Here is a 20058-nt window from a genome sequence, read left to right on the forward strand (position 1 = left end):
ATTTGAAAGACAGATTAGAGAGAGGCAGAGATAGAGGTTTTCTCTCCACTGGTTCACTCTCCAAATGCCTGCAACGGCTGGAGCTGTGCTGTTCCAAAGCCAGGAGCCAGGAGTCTTCTAGGTCTCCCATATAGGTGCAGGGGCCCGAGGAGTTGAGACTTCTCCCACTGCCTTCCGAGACCATAGCAGAGCGCTGAATTGGAAGTGGAGCCCCAGGACTGGAACCAGCACCCATATGGGATGCCAGCACTGCAGGCGGTGGCTTTACCACTACGCCACAGTGCCAGCCCCTAAAACTGTTCTTTAGATGTTTAATATGAATTCATTTTTTGGGTTAGTCTCAGTCTGAGAAGTTAAGAAGATTCTTGTCTTCCACCTGTCTTTAGGTCCTTATCTAAAAATACAAAGAAAAACTCAGTGGTGAGTAATCTTTCCTCAGTTGAATTACTAAATTTGCTATACTTTTGAGTTTGGGAAAATTGAGTATAGATCCATTCATTGTTCCATCTTGAAATTTTCAAAATTTAGCTCAATTTCTTTAATCCTGACTGGTAAGATTGGTTTAGAAACTTAGCAATTTCTTATGATACATTATGAAAACACCCACTACCCCAGCATCTTTTAGGTAAAACTACATTTGAAACATATATGAATATTCAGTATTTTGCTACCAAGCAAAACAATGCACAGTATCTTCAGGAGACATCAATAACAATCCTACTTATCAACTCTTCTGAACTGTGTAGCCTGCTAGGAGCTTAAAGTCATGGATATATCATGAATGATTTCTTTTGTTTACTTGTCCATATTGGAATTGCTAGTCAAATAGCTTAGGAAGCAATTCATTAAAGTTTATTTTTACTAACAGCTTTCACTTAGAGTTAACTATGACTTTAATGTTGTAACTGCGCACTACCTTCTGTGTCTCAGGTATTTACAATAATTTTCACAAGACCAACCTACACATTAGTGTCTGGCAGGCTAGCCATTGACATGTGTTTATTTTTCCTAATTTTGTTTCCTGTCTCAGGAAGAACTTCTACATCCATAACATATGTAAGATAAAATGACTAGATCCTATCATGGCTGATTTTTTTAATTAGACTTTTTAGAAGTTATTTTAAAGTTTTAAAAAATCTAAATAAATTAGTTTCACTGGTTCCTCTTCTTTTACACACATATTTAACCCCTGAAATAAATTTGGTCCCCTGTTGGTCCATTTAAAGTAATTTGTCTGCTTTTTAAGTATTGAATTATGTTACTTTTATCATTAACTTCTTGTTCATAGGGTCAAATTAGAAATCCCAAATTTTGGTTCAGTAGGCCTTAATCAGACACAGTTATTCTCCATCTCCCCTCTCCAACCCCTCAGCTTCTCTCTCCCTCACCCCAAGACACATCACTGAGACCTGTGCGTGTTCGTACTTGGCTTTCAGACCTCTACACAAACGTAAATACCTTTTGTGGTGGTGACGCGGCTCTGCCACTAACACAGTGCAGTGACCAAGAGCCACACTTGCTGTAAACATGACTCAGGAACAGCATGATTACAGCAGCTCCAAACCTGTAGTTTAGTGCAATCTGCTAACTCCCGAGATCAGGTGTGAAAGGGCCAAAGGTTACAAGTAAATGAGCTAGAGAGAACGTAGAAACCAAAGAGCCAAAGTTCAATCTCAAGCTTACTTAGTTTTAGAATAGTCTCTCTGCTTAGTAGTCTGACCCATTTTTTTCCAACCTGTCCGTTTTAAATCACAAATATGGAATGGAAATTTCCCTAGCCTCTTTCTCCTAAGAGTGTCCGTTCAGCCTGCAATTCCGAGGAAACATCTCGAAAACAAGGCTGTGGGCACAAAGCAAGCTCAAGCGGAAGGTGAGTGAGGGAAAGGGAGCGCCGATTCTGGGTGGCCCAGAACTGGGAGCTTGTGAAGGAGAGGCGCTGGGCTGGCTTGCACTGCAAACTGTTTATCCCAGCTTCTGAGCGTGGGGGCGGCTGCTGATCTCTGCTGCCTGGTGTGTGAGTCATGGGCCTGAGGGCAGAGCTTGCTGTAGGGAGGGGCAGCAAGTCTGTCCCACGGAGTTCTCTGGAAGCACCAAGGAGCAGACAGATGTCTTCCGGGCAGTTTACTGAGCCTTTCAGAGGGGCGACTCTGAACAATGCAGTTAAAAATCCGGAAGTAGAGTACAAACCTGTCTGTGCACTTAAGGAGGTGGCTCTGAATCTTCTCAGGGGATAAGGGGCTCCTGAAAGCCAGAGAGAAAGGTCAGACTCAGGGGAAGTGTGGCTGGGAACAGACCACGAGATACCGTGTGGAGTCTAAACCCAGCAAGAGAAACTTTAGGCCACAGCAGAAGCAGATAGTCTCAGGGAGAAAAGTAATATGCAGAAGGCAACAAGGGAGGAAGGCCCATGGTTGTGACGCATCCAACCAGCTCCAGAGTGTTTTCTGGTTCTGATTCTGGTGGGAATAAGAAAATCCATCAGTGATGGGAGTTGGAAAAACCCTAAAGGTTTTTGTATCTCATTTGTCATAATGGAGTCTGGAAAGGGAAGGTAATTTACCTGATGCCACATAGCCAGTTAGTTATAAACCACAGGTTTAAATAGCTTAGGATTCACTGCTAGGATTTAAGCAAGAGATATGTTTGTGCTCATCACAAAGCATTCAAAATGACTTGGTGAAATGCAAAGGTTGAACAGAAAGTGAATAGATAGAGAAAGTAGGAGGAGCTGGTGGTCAGACTCATGGAGTTGTTAATAAGCAGGTGTTGGTGATAGAACCGAGGTTGGACAAGCAACAGCCTGGAATCAAGTCTGCAAGTGTGGCTTTTCTAGAAATTCATGATCTTATGCAGGACGTTAGCAAACTGGAAGAGGGAGAGAGAGAGAGGGAGAGATGTGGAAGAGTCAAGTGAAAAAAGGATTTGGGGATAAGATAGAATTTGTGTGGAAAGTCTACACTTCCTTAAAATAATAGTGTTAATACATAAAAGGTGGGGGGGGGGGAACGGAGGAGTTTTCCAGTTGAGAAGTCAAGGACAATAAATGCATCAAATACTTTTAAAACATCTAATTGTAGTCCTTTAAACATGATTCTGGGAATATTTTATAGTTCCCAGGTTACAAAAGTGAGCCTGATTTCATCAATTCAAATAATAGTTACAGGAAGCAACAGAATGAGTAATGTGTTCTGTACAGAGCAGTAAGTTGGAATAGTGAAGTGAGCCACTTGGAATGCTTGGAAACATAAAATTCTTGTTCTTCAAAGCTCGAAAGAAGGGGCCTCTGGAAGTCAGAGAATTGTATTTCCGGCAGACTACGAATATGGGCAGAGTGCAGAAAGGAAAAAGGATGGGATTTGATGGCAGGGGATAACATGAGCAACCATAGCATGAAGTACACCATGAAGGACCATGGAATCTCTGTGGGTAGAAATACCATTCTTAGATAAGAAAATGATGGCAGAGGGAATGCATTTGAAACAACCTGACCAGGGAAATGGAAAAACAAGGTGTGAAAGCTATGGGATGAAAAAGCAAATGAAATGCAGAAGCTGCAATGCTAGGACAGAAACGAATGCCTCCTCTGGACCTCCATATTGTGCAAATCTTAGTCCTAGTGGCCTGGGCTCCAAAGCCTGGAGTCATTTGACATTCTCTCCTCCTTACCCACACAAGCAACTTTTGCTGATTTCTTCATAGATCCCTTGCTCCTTATCAGCACCATTTTAATCTCAATACCTCATTCCTGGGCACTGAGATGACTTCCCCAGGGGTCTTTTACTCCCAGTCTTGTCACCCACAATCCTTTTGGAAGAGTGGTTCTTAATCTCAGATTTGACTTCATCCTCTTGATCTTTCTCATGAGCCACCAGGTAATAAGGCTTGTTTCATCTGGCCTCAGCCGAGCCCTCCTGCTCCCGCCAGGGCCCTCTCCACGCCCCTCCACTTCTCACATTGCCCTATGCACGTCCCTTCACTTTCCTCTCTGCTGGTTCATTTCACACATTCTGGCTTCCTTTCCAGTTCTGGAACCTAAAGTTTCCCAATTCCTTTTAAAAAATATATTTATTTATTTGAACCAGGAGCCCCATCTGGGTCTCTTATGTGGGTGGCAGGGGCCCAAGCACTTGGGCCATCTTCTGCTAATTTCCCAGACCCTGGCACAGAGCTGGATCGGAAGTGAAGCAGCCAGGACTCCAAACGTAGCCCATATGGGATGCTGGCACTGCAGGCAGTGGCCCCCTCTTTCAGTTTTTTAAGCAGTATAATGGCATACATGAAGCGAGACAACACCATTTGCACTTGTAGACTAAAATTTGAAGGACTTCCATCTCAATTTGGTTAAGGAATGTTTAGGAAATCATTTAGGCCTCAGTTTCCTCCTCCATAAATTGGGATAATTACATCTCTATTTGTCTAATCTCCTCTCTAGGACTAACAGCCCCCATTGGGTTTTGGTCATTTCCAACACCACTTCTCACTCTTTGTACCTCTACTCCAAAGCCTGTCTCAATGCTGCCTTTTCTTGTGCCCTATTTTCCCCAACTATGTTGTTGTTTCCATCAGAAATGGTGAGTCATTCTAAAATCACTTTTTATTTTTCATGCTACATGCTCTGCTGGGCAATTTTGTATGATCTCAACTTCAACTAATGTTTTCTGTGTTAAATAGGCTCAGTAGCAACCCTTAGTTCTCATCTTGCATACAGATTCTAATTCTGTTTATTTTGTCCCTACACATATCCATCCAGATAACCACAGGAAATTCAACCTCAACATTCAGAAACAAAACTACCTTCCCCCAAATTTGCTCTATCTCCATTATTTTATCTCAGTTACCATTTCTTAGTTACTCAAGTCTTTATTTCTTCCTCTCCTCATTTCTTTTCATCTCATCTTCTACTGGGTAATAGGGATTCTGTCTCCTGAATATTTCTCAAGTGTATTGCCTCTCCTCTTCACACTTCTTAGCTCTAAGCATCTCTCACTTAGACTAACTCAGTGGCCTTGGACTGTGTGTCTGCATTTTTTCTCCAAATGCTCTGATCTCTTTCTCTCTTTCTCTTTCTGAAACACAAATTGGGGCAAAGTATGCCAAGTTAAAACTGCTCTTGGCTCTAGGCCGGCACTGCGGCTCACTTGGTTAATCCTCCGCCTGTGGCGCCAGCACCCCACGTTGTAGTCCCAGTTGGGGCGCCAGTTCTGTCCCAGTTGCTCCTCGTTCAGCCCAGCTCTCTGCTGTGGCCTGGGAAGGCAGTGGAGGATGGCCCAAGTGCTTGGGCCCTGCACCTGCATGGGAGACCAGGAGGAAGCACCTGGCTCCTGGCTTCGGATAGGCGCAGCATGCCAGCTGTAGTGGCCATTTGGGGGGTGAACCAACGGAAAAGGAAGACCTTTCTCTCTGTCTCTCTCTCTGTGTCTTAACTCTGCCTGTCAAAAACAAACAAAAAAAAAAAACAAAAAAACTGCTCTTGCCTTTGTTTGTCCAAAGAATACACTTGAAACAGTTGGCATTGCATTTAGAACTTTCCCAGTCTCCCTTGCCAGCCCCATCTTCCATCACAGCCCCTCCACAAACTCCTTCTACACAGAAACTGTAGTCACTCTGTCTTCCTGGTCATCTTTCCAATCTCGGTGGCCTTACTCTGTCTAACTTCTGCCTGAAATAGCCTTTCTTCTTTCCTTTGCTTATACAAATCTCTTCCTTTTCAAGCTAGCTCCAATGCCTTAGACTCCAACACTCCTACACGGCCACAGCAGACATGGCTGCTGCTTCTGCGAGGTTTCTGCCGTCCTCCCCTCTCAGGGCTGGTCCTGCACAGCTCTGCCCTCTGGTATGGTAACTGGTCATTCCTGCCCTCAGGTTCCCCAGTGATACAGGCAGTTCCTTGAGAGCTAAGGAAACATTTAGTGTATGTCTTTTTGTTCACCCAGTATGGTCAGCACCCATAAATTCTCAAAGAAGGATACTGTGAAATGTCCGCCCTTATTTTTCAGGGCTTTATTTTGAAACAAAATTAGAAGGTGTTTATGAAACAAGTGTTAACTAAACTATAATATGAGAGCCCGCACTAGCCCAGCCTGGCCCTGTGGACTTAACTCACTGTTGGGAGAACAACGGACATGCTTTACTTCCAGGAAATCAGATATACTCTTTTTTTTTTTTTAAGATTTTATTTATTTATTTGAAAATCAGAGTTATACAGAGAGAGACATCTTCCATTTGCTGGTTCACTCCCCAACTGGCTGCAACCACCAGAGCTGTGCCAGTCCAAAGCCAGGAGCCAGGAACTTCTTGCAGTCTCCCATGTGGGTGCAGGGGCCCAAGGACTTGGGCCATCTTCCACTGCTTTCCCAGGCCATAGCAGAGAGCTAGATCAGAAGAGGAGCAGCTGGGACTCAAACTGGTGCCCACATGGGATGCCAGCACTGCAGGCAGCAAGCTTTACCCACTTACACCACAGCGCCGGCCCCAGGATTTACTCTCAACCAGTCAAGACCAATGAAGACGTGGAGTGCAATCAATACAAACCAAATTGACTTTTATAGCCTGTTTCCCTCCTGTACTATATTCATGCTAATAATAATTAAATAGGCATTTAAAAATAAAATCTAAAGGACTAGCTCATAAAATTATGTAAGTAATACAATTCAGCAATAGGAACAGAAAATTGGAACCAGATTTTATAGCAGGAAAAGGATTTTTTTTTTTTTTTTTTTTTTTTTGGTGAGTGTGGGGCCCATCTGAAGAATTCTGTTTTAGGGCTAGAAGGTAGAGGGCTGGGAGGTCCTGGAGAAAATACTAAAATGCCAGCAATGAACCCAGGACTGCTGAGGAGGCTGAGCTGAGAGAAAGCTGAGTAAGAGGCACAGAGCTCTCTGGATTACCTCCGTTTGAATTGCAAAGCTCTCATGGTTGTAGCTGTCCTTAGCAAACTGAGTTTCCAGATTTAGCAAATAAAAATATGGTGTACTCGTATAGGGGACATACTTACAGTAAAAATAAATGGGAAATTTCAATTTAACTGGATATACTAATGATTTATCTAGAAAACACAGCTACAGCTCAAATGACTTTGATAACTTTGAACCTGGTGTTAGTTGACAGGATGGGGCTCTGGGGCATTTTAGAGAAAGGACTGACAATAATTCACATGGGCTTCTTCACTGTAAACAACCAAATAGCTTAGGAATAGAATGAAGCTTGTGATAGATTGCCATCTAGTGGAAGGCATTCTGTAGTGAAGGAGAATATTTTGTTTCTGGAGTTAGCATAGGATTCTGCTCAATTCAATAGTGAGTCCCAAAGCTGCACTGTTAAAGCATGAGAACATCAAGAGGACAGTAGAGGATGGCACAGCAGGAGTGAGGCTGAAACGTGTTTGTCTCGTGGTCTAAGGGGAGGAGTGTCCAGACCATGGTTCTCCCGTGTGTAGAAACTGCTCCTTCTCTCCAGATAGAACCAGAGCAAAAGCTAGAACTCCCTGCTAAGAAGTGCAACACCCTTCCGAAACAAAGCTGGCTCAGAGGGATGTGGAACTACCAAAAATGAAAATTACAGAAATAATCTCAGGCAGTTTGGAAGTCATATCAAGGGTAACCGGCAACATGGACAAGCTCACATTTCTTAAGGGGTGCAAAGTACACTAGAGGTCTTGTAACGCTAACAATAACACTAGTGCTATAGTTTGAATGTTCCCTCCCCAGTGCAACAGTGTTCAGAGACTAGACTCTGATGATGTATTTATCAGAGCCCTGCCCCCATGAATGGGCGAATGTCATGTAGGGAGTCGATTGTTACAATAAGAGTAAATTTGTTAAAAAACGGGTTTTGCCTTCTCCTCCCCCACGCCAGCCAAACACACACGTATGTGATGCTTTCTACCATGTTATCTCATATCAAGAAGACCTCACTGGATATGGTCCCTCCACCTTGGAGGCCAGCATTGTACATGACCACCAGTTCGAGTCATGACTGCTCCACTTCCAATCTGGCTCCTTGCTATCATGCCTGGGAAAGCAGCAGAAGATGGCCTAAGTGTCTGGGCCCCTACCACCCACCTGGGAGATCCTTATTGAGTTCCAGGATCTTGGCTTCAGCCTGGCCCAGCCCTAGCCCTTGTAGCCATTTTGGGGAGTATACCCTTGGATGGAAGATCTCTCTCTCTCTCTCTCTCTCTCTCTCTCTCAGTCTTTTAAATAAATAAACCTTTAAAAAGGGAAAGGAAAGGGAAAAACACAAATGCTTTTTAAAATAGACATTTAGTAGAGTATCCTATTTCATGGAGGTGGCAGTGTTGCTGTACCAAGCAGTTGACCAGACCAGATTTGAAGTTAATTTCAGTTCTGACCCCTCTCCCAATAGAAGCGTGGACAAACATATTCATTTTAAAAGAGGCATCCTGATCAGTGAAAATGTAGACACCAAACCGTAGGAGGGCCAGCTGAAGGAACTGCCACTATTACATGTGGAAGAAAAGGCTTGAGAAATGGTACACTGTGATGGTTTACGGTGTCAACTAGGAACCTGGAAAATGTGTGTCAGGGTGCTTCCAAATTAAACTGCTTGTGAGTCTTGGTGACCTAAGTGGGAAGACAGGCCTAGGTGTGGGCAGGCATTTATCTTCCAGCTAGAAGTCTGGAGAGAATGAACACACGAGGTGGGTTCTTCTCACTTTGAGAGCTGGCACACGCTCACCTAGTTTGATTCTTGCCTTGGACGTCAAAATTCCATACTTGCTGGCTTTTAGACTCCAGGATTTACAGCAGCTGCATTCACAGGTACTTAGGCTTTTGGCTTCCCTGATTCTGAGGCCTTCAGAATTGGGACAGAGCCAGTCTACCAGTGCCTCCAGCCTACAGACAAACTGTCATGGGACTTAGCTTCTGTAATGATGTGGGTCAGTTACCTTCATAAATCCCTATCTATACATCCATCCATCCATCCTATCAGTTCTCTCTCTAGACCCTAATAAGAATGCAGTGCTCAGACTTTGCAAAGTTAGGATAATTCTTAGTGATTCTTGGAAAATAAAACTTTTATCCATTAAACCAGATTTTATTTCCTCCTAGAAGGAATAACTTTAAAATAAATCTATTCAAAGAGTCTATAGAGTCTTATGTAAGAGAGTTAGCCCTATCCTACCCAAAACCCACTAGAAAATCCAGACTAAATGGTACCCATCAAAAGCAGAGTAGAAGAGATCCCTACATATCAGGGGCTTGTTCTGTACAGTCTGTAAGGCTTCTTCCATCTCTATATTTTTAAGCTTCTGAAATTTTTTTCACCAGTTTATTTCAGTCTGTCATTCATTTTTAATTCTCAATTAACTCATTTCATTTTTCTATACTTTTGATTAACTAACAGTTTTTATCTAAGAGTTGCCTATAAGAATGGGTCTTGAAGTTGATCGTCCTTCAGTTCCTGGCTTTAGATGCTGTGTTTCCCACATGCTGAGGTGCTGCTAACCTCAGGGGGCAGGAGGCAGAACCAATTCAGGTCTGGAGGAGAAGCCACCTAGCCTCCTTGTAAGGCTTTGTAAGCAACCGTGTATTGTAGCAACAATGGAAAGAACACTTAACGATCTTCTATTTTTTAATTTAGTTTTATTTATTTATTTGTTTGAAAGTCAGAGTTGCATAGAGAGAGAAGGAGAGGCAGAGAGAGAGAGGGAGTCTTCCATCGCTGGTTCATTCCCCAATTGGCTGCAATGGCCAGAGCTGTGCCGATCCGAAGCCAGGAGCCAGGGGCTTCCTCTGGGTCTTTTCACGTGGTGCAGGGGCCCAAGGACTTGGGCCATCTTCTACTGCTTTCCCAAGACACAGCAGAGAGCTGGATCGGAAGCAGAGCAGCCAGATCTTTAACCAACGCCCATATGGGGTGCTGGCACTGCAGGTGGCGGCTTTACCCGCTACGTCACAGTGCCTGCCCCAACAGTCTTTTATTTTTTTGCCTTATGTCTATTTGTAGCCCGTTCACTTCATGGGCCTCATGAGACAGAATGTAAAAACAGAGATACATGTAAAAATATACATTTTAAAAGACTCAGTTATATATCGTAATACATGAAATTTAATATTTCAATGCATACAACCTAATCTCTAAACTAGGGATATTAAAGACTGCTTATTACCATCCTTGATTGTCAATAAGAGAAAAACAGTTAGAAATTACAGCCACACCAGCGCTGTGGCTCACTAGGCTAATCCTCCGCCTGCAGCGCCAGTATTCCAGGTTCTAGTCCCGGTTGCTCCTCTTCCAGCTCCTCTGCTGTGGCCCAGGAAGGCAGTGGAGGATGGCCCAAGTGCTTAGGCCCTGCCCCTGCATGGGAGACCAGGAGGAAGCACCTGGCCCCTGGCTTTGGATCGGCACAGCGCACCGGCCATAGCACCATTTGGGGGGTGAACCAATGGAAGGAAGACTTTTCTCTCTAAGTCTGCCTGTCAAAAAAAAAAAAAAAAAAAAAGAAAAGAAAAGAAATTGCAGCCACACTAACACTCTAACAAATTCTTGGTCTATGAACTCCTAACAATACATGACATGAGCATTTGTGTAACTAAGAAGATTTTCTCCATCTCGAAGATGTTTTCTTCTCAGCTTTGATGGCCCTAGAACACATATGACTATGTTAGTACTTCCTTAGAAGTTTTTGGAAATTAGTTTCCAATAATCATTGCATTTGGAGGTCCAGAATGACTCTCACACTCCTTCCCCACAGACACACCCCAAATGCACAGAGAAATGATCTGCATCAAAGGCTTCCTTCCTACTTGGGTACTGTAGGGCCATCAGATGTGAGGCCTAAACTATGTCTAGATAGCAAGGTCAAATCATAGCATCATAGCTCAAAAACACTGTGAAGAGAAGTGGGCTAACATTGATCATGTGTTTTCTGTGTGTCATTTACTTTCTTGTACAACTTCCACACATTATTTAATCAGATAATTTAGTCACAGGGAAACAGCTGTAATTTAAAAATTAAAAATAACCACACTATTGCAGTTCCTCTTGCTCTTGACTACTATAGATTTGTCACTAAAACAAATTCCATAGCTATGTGCCAAGATGACCACAATATTCCACATTTAGTCTAATTTAACAGGCAGCTCTTTCCATGTGCATGTCTCTCCCCATCACTCAACTTCCAATGGAATGCTTTTTAAAAAAATAATTTTATTTGAAAGGTAGAAATATGGGGAGAGAAAGAATGAGAATGTGTTCTTCTATCCACTGGTTCACTCTCCAAATGGCCACAATGGCAGGGGTTGGGCCAGACCAAAGCCAAGAGCCAGGAGCTAGTTCAGGTTTCTCCCATGTGGGTGCAGGGACCCAAGTACTTAGGCCATCCTCCATTGCTTTCCCAGGCACATTAGCAGGGAGCTAGATCAGAAGGAGAGCAGCCAGGACTTGAACCAGCACCCATACAGGATGCTAACACTGCAAGTGGCAGCTTAACTCGCTATGCCACAGTCCTGGCCCCAGTGTAATATTTCTATAGTCTTTCTTTTTAAATACCATTGTCCATGGAAAGCCAAGACACTGTGGCAAAAAAAAAAAAAAAAAGAAATGACCTAAATGAAAGATCTCTGTGAGTGAGATCCCAGTAGAAAGAACAGGTCATCAAAGGAGGTACCTTTCTCTGAAGGTAGGAGAGAACTTCCACTTTGACTAGGACCTTGTCTAAATATGATCAGAGTCGGCGAACTCAAAAGGCTTCCATAGCCTTGGCAACTCATGACAAGAGCCTAGGGTGATTACTGACACCATAAACAAGAGTGTCAATTTGTTAAGTCAACAACAGGAGTCACTGTGCACTTACTCATATAGGATCTCTGTCCTTAATGTGCTGTACATCATGATTTAATGCTATAACTAGTACTCAAACAGTATTTTTCACTTTGTGTTTCTGTGTGGGTGCTTTCTGTTGAAAGCTTTACTTAATATATACTAAATTGATCTTCTGTATATAAAGAGAATTGAAAATGAATCTTGATGTGAATGGAAGGGGAGAGGGAGAGGGAGCAGGAAAGGGGAGGGTTGCGGGTGGGAGGGAAGTTATGGGGGGGAAGCCATTGTAATCCATAAGCTGTACTTTGGAAATTTGTATTCATTAAATAAAAGTTAAAAAAAAAATGCCATTGCATTCTCTGATATCATTTAGATCATTGCTACCTATCTCATCCATTTTCCTCATTAGAAATGTATTGTTTTAGGCCGGCGCCATGGCATAACAGGCTAATCCTCCACCTTGCGGCGCTGGCACACCGGGTTCTAGTCCCCATGGGGCACCGGATTCTGTCTCGGTTGCCCCTCTTCCAGGCCAGCTCTCTGCTATGGCCTGGGAAGGCAGTGGAGGATGGCCCAAGTCCTTGGGCCCTGTACCTGCATGGGAGACCAGGAGAAGCACCTGGCTCCTGGGTTCGGATCAGCGCAATGAGCCAGCCGCAGCGGCCATTGGAGGGTGAACCAATGGCAAAAAAAGGAAGACCTTTCTCTCTCTCTCTCTCACTATCCACTCTGCCTGTCAAAATAATAATAATAATAATAATAATAATGTATTGTTTTAGAGAATTAAAAATGTATGAGAACAGTCTTTTGTTACAAACTTTGCAATCTCCTTGTCACAAATTTACCAAATTCTTGCCTGGGTAAGATAAATTTCTTTTTAAAGATTTATTTATTTGAAAATCAGAGTTACACAGAGAGAGGAGAGACAGAGAGAGAGGTATCTTCCATCTGCTGGTTCACTCCCCAATTGGCTGCAATGGCTGTAGTTGAGCCAATCCGAAGCCAGGAGCCAGGAGCTTCTTCCTGGTCTCCCAGGTGGGTGCAGGGGCCTAAGGACTTGGGCCATCTTGTACTGCTTTCCCAGGCCATACAAGAGAACTGGATTGGAAGTGGAGCAGCCGGGACTTGAACTGGCGCCCATATGGGATGTTGGCACTGGAGGTGGCAGCTTTAACCACTATGCCACAGCGCTGGACCCTAAGATAAACTTTGTTTGCATGATTGTACGGACTTGAGAGAAGCCATCATCTGTGCAGCCACCAGCCTGTTACTGTCATCCTGATAGGACCTCCCTGAGCTTCCACCTTTCTCAGCCTGCCTTGCTCACCTCATTTTCTGTGGCTCCTTGGTATTTTCTCTTGATTTGATCACCCAGAATGCCTTCTGATCTTCCCTCCTCTTCCCCAGACATCCCCTTGAATCTATTCACACTCAGTACATTCACTTGTATTTCTCTCTAGTATTCTTTCCATTTAATAAACTTCTCTATCATAAGCAAGCCAAGTCTCCTCTTTATTTCTTCTCAATTTTGCTCCTTTGTGTGAAATCCACCAGGGCCCCTTCAGAGTCATTTTCTCTTGAGCTTGTCCTTGTCTTCCTATTTTTTTTTTTCAATATCATCCAATTCCTAGATACTCTTCATCTTTATAAGTTAGAATATTGATCTTTATAACCATTTACAGACTTTTTCCTTTTCATATTAATCTTGGTGTCCCACCAGCTCTCTGCTCCACTTTCTATTTCCCATGGCATCTCCCTATTCCAACCCACTTCTTGTGTTCTCTCCATGTCCTGTTCCTTCTCACCCGAGACCCTCATGTCTGTAATCTGCTTTTACTCCTGTGTTAACACTTTTCCTGGGAATAGATTTTATTAAATGGCTCTTATCCTCTTCTATCTCCAAATCAGTGTGTGACTTCAGACAGTCCTGCTCTCTCTCACTCTTTCAGGTCCCTTTCACATCCATCTCCCTGGCACCTGCCTCTGCTCCCTCAACCCTTCACCCTCCTCCCACTTCCTTTTTTAGGTAGTTGGTTGGTTACTCTCCTCACTCCCCCTTTGGCTCTTAACACAATGAAGAGGGATCCCAAACATGAAACCAAGGAGGTCTATTTGATTATTAAAAATAGGGAAAGAGAGAAAAATATTCTTCTAAGTTGGCTCACCAAGAGAGGACAGAAGGAAGCTATTCCAATTCAGTGTGGGTACAAAGCTAATCTACGTGATGGGCAGGAGGGAGGTGTGTGTGGGCATGTCCTCCATTCCTTCCTGAGCGTTGTTCAGATGTCAAGAGGGTACTCTCAGTCTTCGGTCAAACTGCCTCTCTCTCCACAACCTCAAAGAGTAACCATAAGTAAATGAAGAAGGTAGAATTTCAGTCCCGGAGAGTTAAGTAAGAAAAGATTATAATTTTAGGTGATCTTTCCCAGCACTAACCGTGTGATTTGGGAACTTCTGAAAGTTGGGGTGGAGGAAGCTGGAAGGGAGCATGCATCCTTGTTCCTGGCCCAGTGAAATCTGCGATAGCAGAGACCTGGGACTACGTGGAATCACTTCCAGGCAGGACAGAACTGCCCACTTGCCAAAGACTGCTGGCGACTTCTCCACTTACTCCTCATCTTCCCTACTCCCACTAAAAGATCTCTGGGCTGAGAACTTAGAGTCAAATATATCCTCAGGCTTCTCAGGTGATGCTATCTCAATGTGGCCCAGATTCCAGAGCCCAGACTCAGATTTGCTCAGAGCCCTGGGTTGGGAAAAAGAACATCATTAATAGAAGTAAAGGAAAAGTCCAATAGCTCAATTCTTCCTTTAGTGGGAGAGGTGGGCCCAAGTTACTTATGATCATAGACCTTAGCTGATTAACTGCATGCAACAATCAGTCAGCTGAGTGGAAGGAAATGGAGCTCTTCCTTAGTGCGAGTGGGCAATGTAATCACTGAGAAAAACTCAAGGACAGACCAGTTTACTGCTTACAGTGGACACTCTGGCTCATTGACTAGTAAGGAAAGGAAAAACAAACTGATACAACGTTCAGAGGTAACACAAGACCATCAGACGGGTGTGAAGAAAAGGTAGGGTCAGCCCTTTTTTCCAATCAACGTCCAGCCAGACAAGCCTACACAGGTAGACACTAACTTCCACCCAGTCAACAGAGTCCATGGTTCTTCCCAAAGCTTCAACCACCATCCTGAGTAGATGCCCCACAGAGTAGATGCTCCACGGAGCAGCCTCTCTTCCACTCTGGTCCCCAACTAGGGGACACAGAACTTCTTGTCTTCTCCCACCTCCTCTGGTACCAAGGGCTGCTCCAGGGCCATGGCAGGCTGCTCCTCTTGCATCTTGCCCAGCGAGGTTCCAGCTCCCAGCCTGGCTCCTGCAGGCAGCTGGGCAAGACCTGGTGAAGGCTGCCTGGTTGTAGCCTGAGCACAGGGGGCTGGAAAGAGATCAGGGAAGTAGCCATCTCCTCCCGGGGGATATCCCAGAGCTTGTGTGCAGAACGGACCAGGGAAGGGCAGATCAGGCAGGCAGAGGTCACTCCAGGGGACAGTACCTATGTGATGAAAGAATGCAGAAATTATTAGGCAAAACAGAATATCAACCAGCATTCAACATGTTCTGTAGCCAAGTACCATGCCCCCCTCCACAGACACAGCTTAGGACTCCAGTGAGTCTTGGTGAAGCCACCACCAGTCTCCCTCTCTGATCTGACATGCTCCTGCAGTTGGGTAACGCTGACACCAAGGGTACCGCAGGTCGGGCTAAGCATGTCTCATGCAGACAGCAAGGAGGCTGAACCTGCTGCACAGGTCTTTTCTTCCGCAATTCAGCAAGGACAAGATGGATGCTTCTGGGACTCCGAACGTTCAAGGGGCCCAGAATACTCATGTCAGCTGCCGTCTACTGTGCCCAGTGTTTTCACTCCTTTTGTTTCCACTGCTCACCAAGTCCTTCCATGATGTGAAGCTATATTCCTTTCTTAGGGCCCAGGTAACTGAGACTTAGGAGCACAAATAACCAAACCTCAGCTTTCCTAACGCAAACACCAAAGCCATCTTGCTGATTCTCACTTTGTTTTGCAGCCTTCAATAAACTTACAGACGGAAGAGGTTAAAATAAAGAGAACCAGGGGTGAGCAAAAGGAGTTCACTCACTACCGGTGCCTGGCCTCAGTCCGTCTCCAAGGCTCTGTCCATTCTCACTTTCTTGAATCGCAAAGGGAACCTTCTGTTCCAGGCCCAACTTACCCATATTTCCAGTAGGCGGCTGCAGCATCATCTGCCCCGATGGGGGCACTGGACAATAGCCCTGTGATGTGCCCCCACCACTGGGGCCACAAGGAAATGTGAAGAGAGGGTCCTCTGGTGGTGGAAGTGTCAGTGAACTGGGCATGGGGAAGGGAAAAGGGGGAAGGTATGAAAACTGCGGCTGAGGGGGTTGAAAAAGCTGGGGCTGTGGGGCCTGAGAGAACTGGAATGGTCCTGGCTGGTTGCTTTGTTGGTAATCCTGAGGTTCCAGCTCTTCCAAATACGAGCAGGTGGGCGGTGGGGTGATGCTGTAGGGGAAAGAGGAGTACTGAGTGCAGTACGGGTGGCTTCCTCATTCCTACCACAGAGTGGCGAGTCACTTCCTCACCCGTTGCCTTACCTCCATGGTGACCCTGGTCTTGCCACACCATTGCTGCCCTCTCTCCCTCCTACCCCTTGCTCCTTACCCCTTGTTTCTGCTCTATTGCTGTCCACCTACCCTTTTAATCTCCATAATATACACCACTCCCTGCTCCTCTCACTGAGCCCCTTCCCCTCCACAGTCTATCTTTTCTCCTTCCAGATGCCTTCCAAGAAAACTCAAATGACATCTCCACCTATGTTCCATACCTTGTCCCCCAAGGTCCACGGGGCCCATCCTTGCGGCTGCTGTCACTGCCAGGGGCATCCATCAGCAAAGGCATCAGTTGGGGGGTTTGGGCATGGCCAAGGGGAAAAGGAAGGTTGGCTCTTTGAAGAGGTGGCGGACTGAAGAGTGGTGGGGTCACCACCACCCTCTGAGCACCCTCATTCTGTTGGGTGGGAGCCAGGGACTGGTCAGAAGTCAGCAGCATGGGCGGCTCTAGAAACACAAGGCAAAGAGGGGCTGTAAGCATAGGAAAATGGGGAGGTAGACCTGGATTTGCTGAATGGCAGACACTTACAAAGCCCGCCACTTCTGGCCTCAAACCTTGGAAAAGTCTGGCCCACCCACGCTGTCTAGCCAGACCCTGGCGTCTTCACCACCTTCTTAGCTGCCATTTTCCCACAGCTAACCCTCTCAAGGTGGGAGCTCACCTGGAAACGAATCCAGACGGGGCTCCTGCAGGAAAGTCCCTGGCTCTGGGTCCACAGGCACGGTAGCTGGGGGTTCAGCTATGGATCTGGAGGCAGAGAGAATGAAGAGTGGGGCTTAGATGGTCTTTGGATTTAGACTGGAGCCTCACTGCAGGGAAGGGGACACTGGCTTCGCAAGTCCTGCCTCCTTCAAGGCACTGTTTACTTCCCTAATCCATCCTAACTCCTGTGATGGTTCCAACCTTCCAACATTCCCTCCTTCTGGAAGGCAGGATCTCCACTCTGACCCCTCTTCCTACCTACCAGAGTGATCCCAGAAGAGGTGAAGAATTACCTGCACTCACTGCTGGCAGGGGCTGCAGGCTTGTCCTTGTATTCTTTGCCATTCAGTTTCTCCACTTTTCGCCACTTTGCCCGGCGATTCTGGAACCACACCTACAGGGGAAAGCAGAACTTGAGAATGGGTGTAGAGACGAAGGCTGAGGTCCTGTCACACAATGAGCTACATGAGTTTAGGGGGAGGGGGTTACTTCACTACTTTGCTTCACATGCTCACTGTCAGGTTGGGTTGACAGATGGGACTCTACTGTGCCTTCCTCTTTGATCAGTCTAAGACTATAGGACTGTGGAAGCAGGCAGGAACCCAGCCACATTCAAGACTTGACTTCAGGCCCTACGCAGGTTGAGGTTGAGTACTTCCTCTGCTCACCTCGAATTCTAACCAGTAGGTTTCCCTGCACCCACCAGGCAGCCAGCCAACCCCCTTTACCATGATGCGTTGCGGGGTGACCCCCACAGTCCGGGCAATCTCCTGCCGCTTATCGCTGTCAGGATAGTGGTCCTCTTGGAATATCTTCTCCAGCTCCTCCAGCTGCTCTGGAGAAGAAGGGAGCCGTGGAGGGAGGCAGCACACCAGAGAAGAGAAAGAGATGCCCACCCGAAGTCTCAAGCAGATGGGACCACTGTTCCCAACCCAAGAGCCTACCCAGAGCCTTACAACTAAGGTCCCCGTCATACAGGGCCTTCTCTCCGTCTCGGGCGTTTCCTTTCTGGATGCATCTGTCCTGGTCCCAAGCTTACTTACTGCTGGGACAACCTGGCCTGAGGTGGTGGTGGCACCACCATGGACCAGAAGAGCATCCAGGACAAAGTGACATATCAACTAAGCACACCCCGCCGGTCTCCTGGGGCTACTTGAATAGTCCCACTTTTCCAGGGCGACACCAGGTCTCCCAGGTTTTCTCGCACCTTTAGGGACTTACCTGAGCGGTACAGGGTTCGAGTCTTCTTCCGAATTTGGCAGGTCACTTCCGGGGGCCCCTTCTTCTGGTCTGCATTTTGGTTATTCTGAGCCAGTGTGCTGAGTAGATTGGCCAGATGGCAGGGCCCCCGGCCTGACCCACAGGGCACGGGGTTGTGTGTGGCACTGGCCGAGTTAGGCACAGCAGGAGCCGACGCTGAAGCCAGAGCCAGGGAACTGGACTTCTTCTGCTTACTGGGGGCTGGAGCGAAGGCCCTCTTCCCTGTCTTGCCCTCTCTGGCTGGGAGGGAGCAACCTTCCTCTCGAGGCTGGGGTCTCATCGAGGCCACGGTTTTGTCTCTGTGGAGAACCTTGGAGCTCGGGAGCTGATTCCTTCTCCCAGCGTCAGCCCCAGCGCGTCCTGCAGAGGCCTCCGACCTCTTCTTCTCCCCGGGGATGGGGCCAGAGAGTGGCAGCTCCTCACTCGGGGCATTCTGAGCGTGGGGGGCTGATCCCGGCCGCAGTCCCTCCGCCTCCAGACCAGCAGCCGAGGGCTTGCCTCCACCTTCCTGGCCTGTGGAGAGTCAGCACCCACTGACCTTAGCACAGGGACATCGGAGAGCCAGAGCTAACAAGAGGTGCTGCTTCCTGCTCTGCCGCGGACTCGCTGGATCCTAAAGTGTCGTTCGCTTACCTCCAACTCCAGACTTACCTCCTTGCTGGACTGTTGTGAGGGCCCAATGGGTAACGGGACTGCCTTGAAAAATGTGAGCAAACACATGCAACCCTAGGCAGCCTCAGCTCACGTGACGCTCCTCCCTAACGTGGAGATAGTCCCTCTCTGGAAGCTCCCTGGGTCCCCCCCCCCCCCCGGGATAGGAGTTTGAGGGGCAGGCATCTGTTAGGGTGGTTCTGAGGGACACGTGGTGGGGATGAGGGTGGACTGGTTGAGATTCTACATCTGCCAAGGCCATATCCCGTGGACCCAGGCACTGTTGCTTGGAGAAGGGACGAAGCAGGGTCTCAGCCATCTCAGAAAATGCAGGCAAGAACATTACAGGCTGCACCAGGAGCTGCCAGCATCGCCTCCCACACAACTCATTCTGTCCCTGCCAACCCTGCTGGCTTCCCCCAAGGAAAATCTACATCCATCTCCTCCTTCCCCCAACCCCATGCAAAGCAGAACCCCACTCAGGGCCCCTAGATCCAGGCTTCGTTTACAGGTAAGGAGAGAGTGGCCCATCTGCTACTGAAACACCTATCAGGCATCCTTAAAGCTGATGGAGCCATGCGGCACCTACCACGCTCCAGCCATGGTGCTAAACATCTTTGTGCCACTTTGAGCCCTATGAAGAAGGCACCTACAACGCAGGAAAAATGAGGACTAGAACTGGGAGACTGGCCCAGGATCACCCACCCGGTCAGCACCCAGGCTGCGCTGTCACTCACCACAGGCCCCCCACCTCTGCCTCCCCACTTACTCCCAACCCACAGAACCCTCAGCCCCAGGGAGCAGCTTTGTTATTTTCAACTAAGTAGGAATATTTGTAAATGAATGCCATCCAGCCAGCAAGAGCTATTGTCATTTTAATAGATGGGCCCGAGGTATAAAGGCAAGACTTTTCATCAACTGGTCGAGGCAGGAGGGAGGAAAGCCCGGGTTCAGGTGCTCCATCAGGCAGTTTTCTTGGGGCACAGGCACCCAGA

General features: G+C 46.6%; 1 protein-coding gene and 1 long non-coding RNA gene across 2 annotated transcripts in view; one reads left to right on the forward strand and one right to left on the reverse strand.

Moving 5' to 3' along the window:
- Positions 1-1700: 1700 nt before the first annotated feature.
- The window catches only part of LOC133759424 (uncharacterized), a 177375-nt gene continuing 159017 nt past the window's right edge, over positions 1701-20058 (forward strand). The window contains exon 1 of the long non-coding RNA XR_009865894.1: positions 1701-1870. This is a non-coding gene — a long non-coding RNA (uncharacterized LOC133759424). The remainder of the gene's footprint in view (positions 1871-20058) is intronic.
- NOBOX (NOBOX oogenesis homeobox) lies at positions 15042-18935 on the reverse strand (the record flags this gene model as incomplete). The annotated part of the gene is given in 7 exon segments (XM_062192631.1): positions 15042-15340; positions 16035-16342; positions 16665-16896; positions 17112-17197; positions 17446-17564; positions 17821-17987; positions 18374-18935. Coding segments are annotated over 7 exon segments (1773 nt in total), but the record flags the coding sequence as incomplete, so codon positions are not given.

Source organism: Lepus europaeus, chromosome 1 (assembly GCF_033115175.1).
Source record: "Lepus europaeus isolate LE1 chromosome 1, mLepTim1.pri, whole genome shotgun sequence".
NCBI classification, from domain to species: Eukaryota; Metazoa; Chordata; class Mammalia; order Lagomorpha; family Leporidae; genus Lepus; species Lepus europaeus.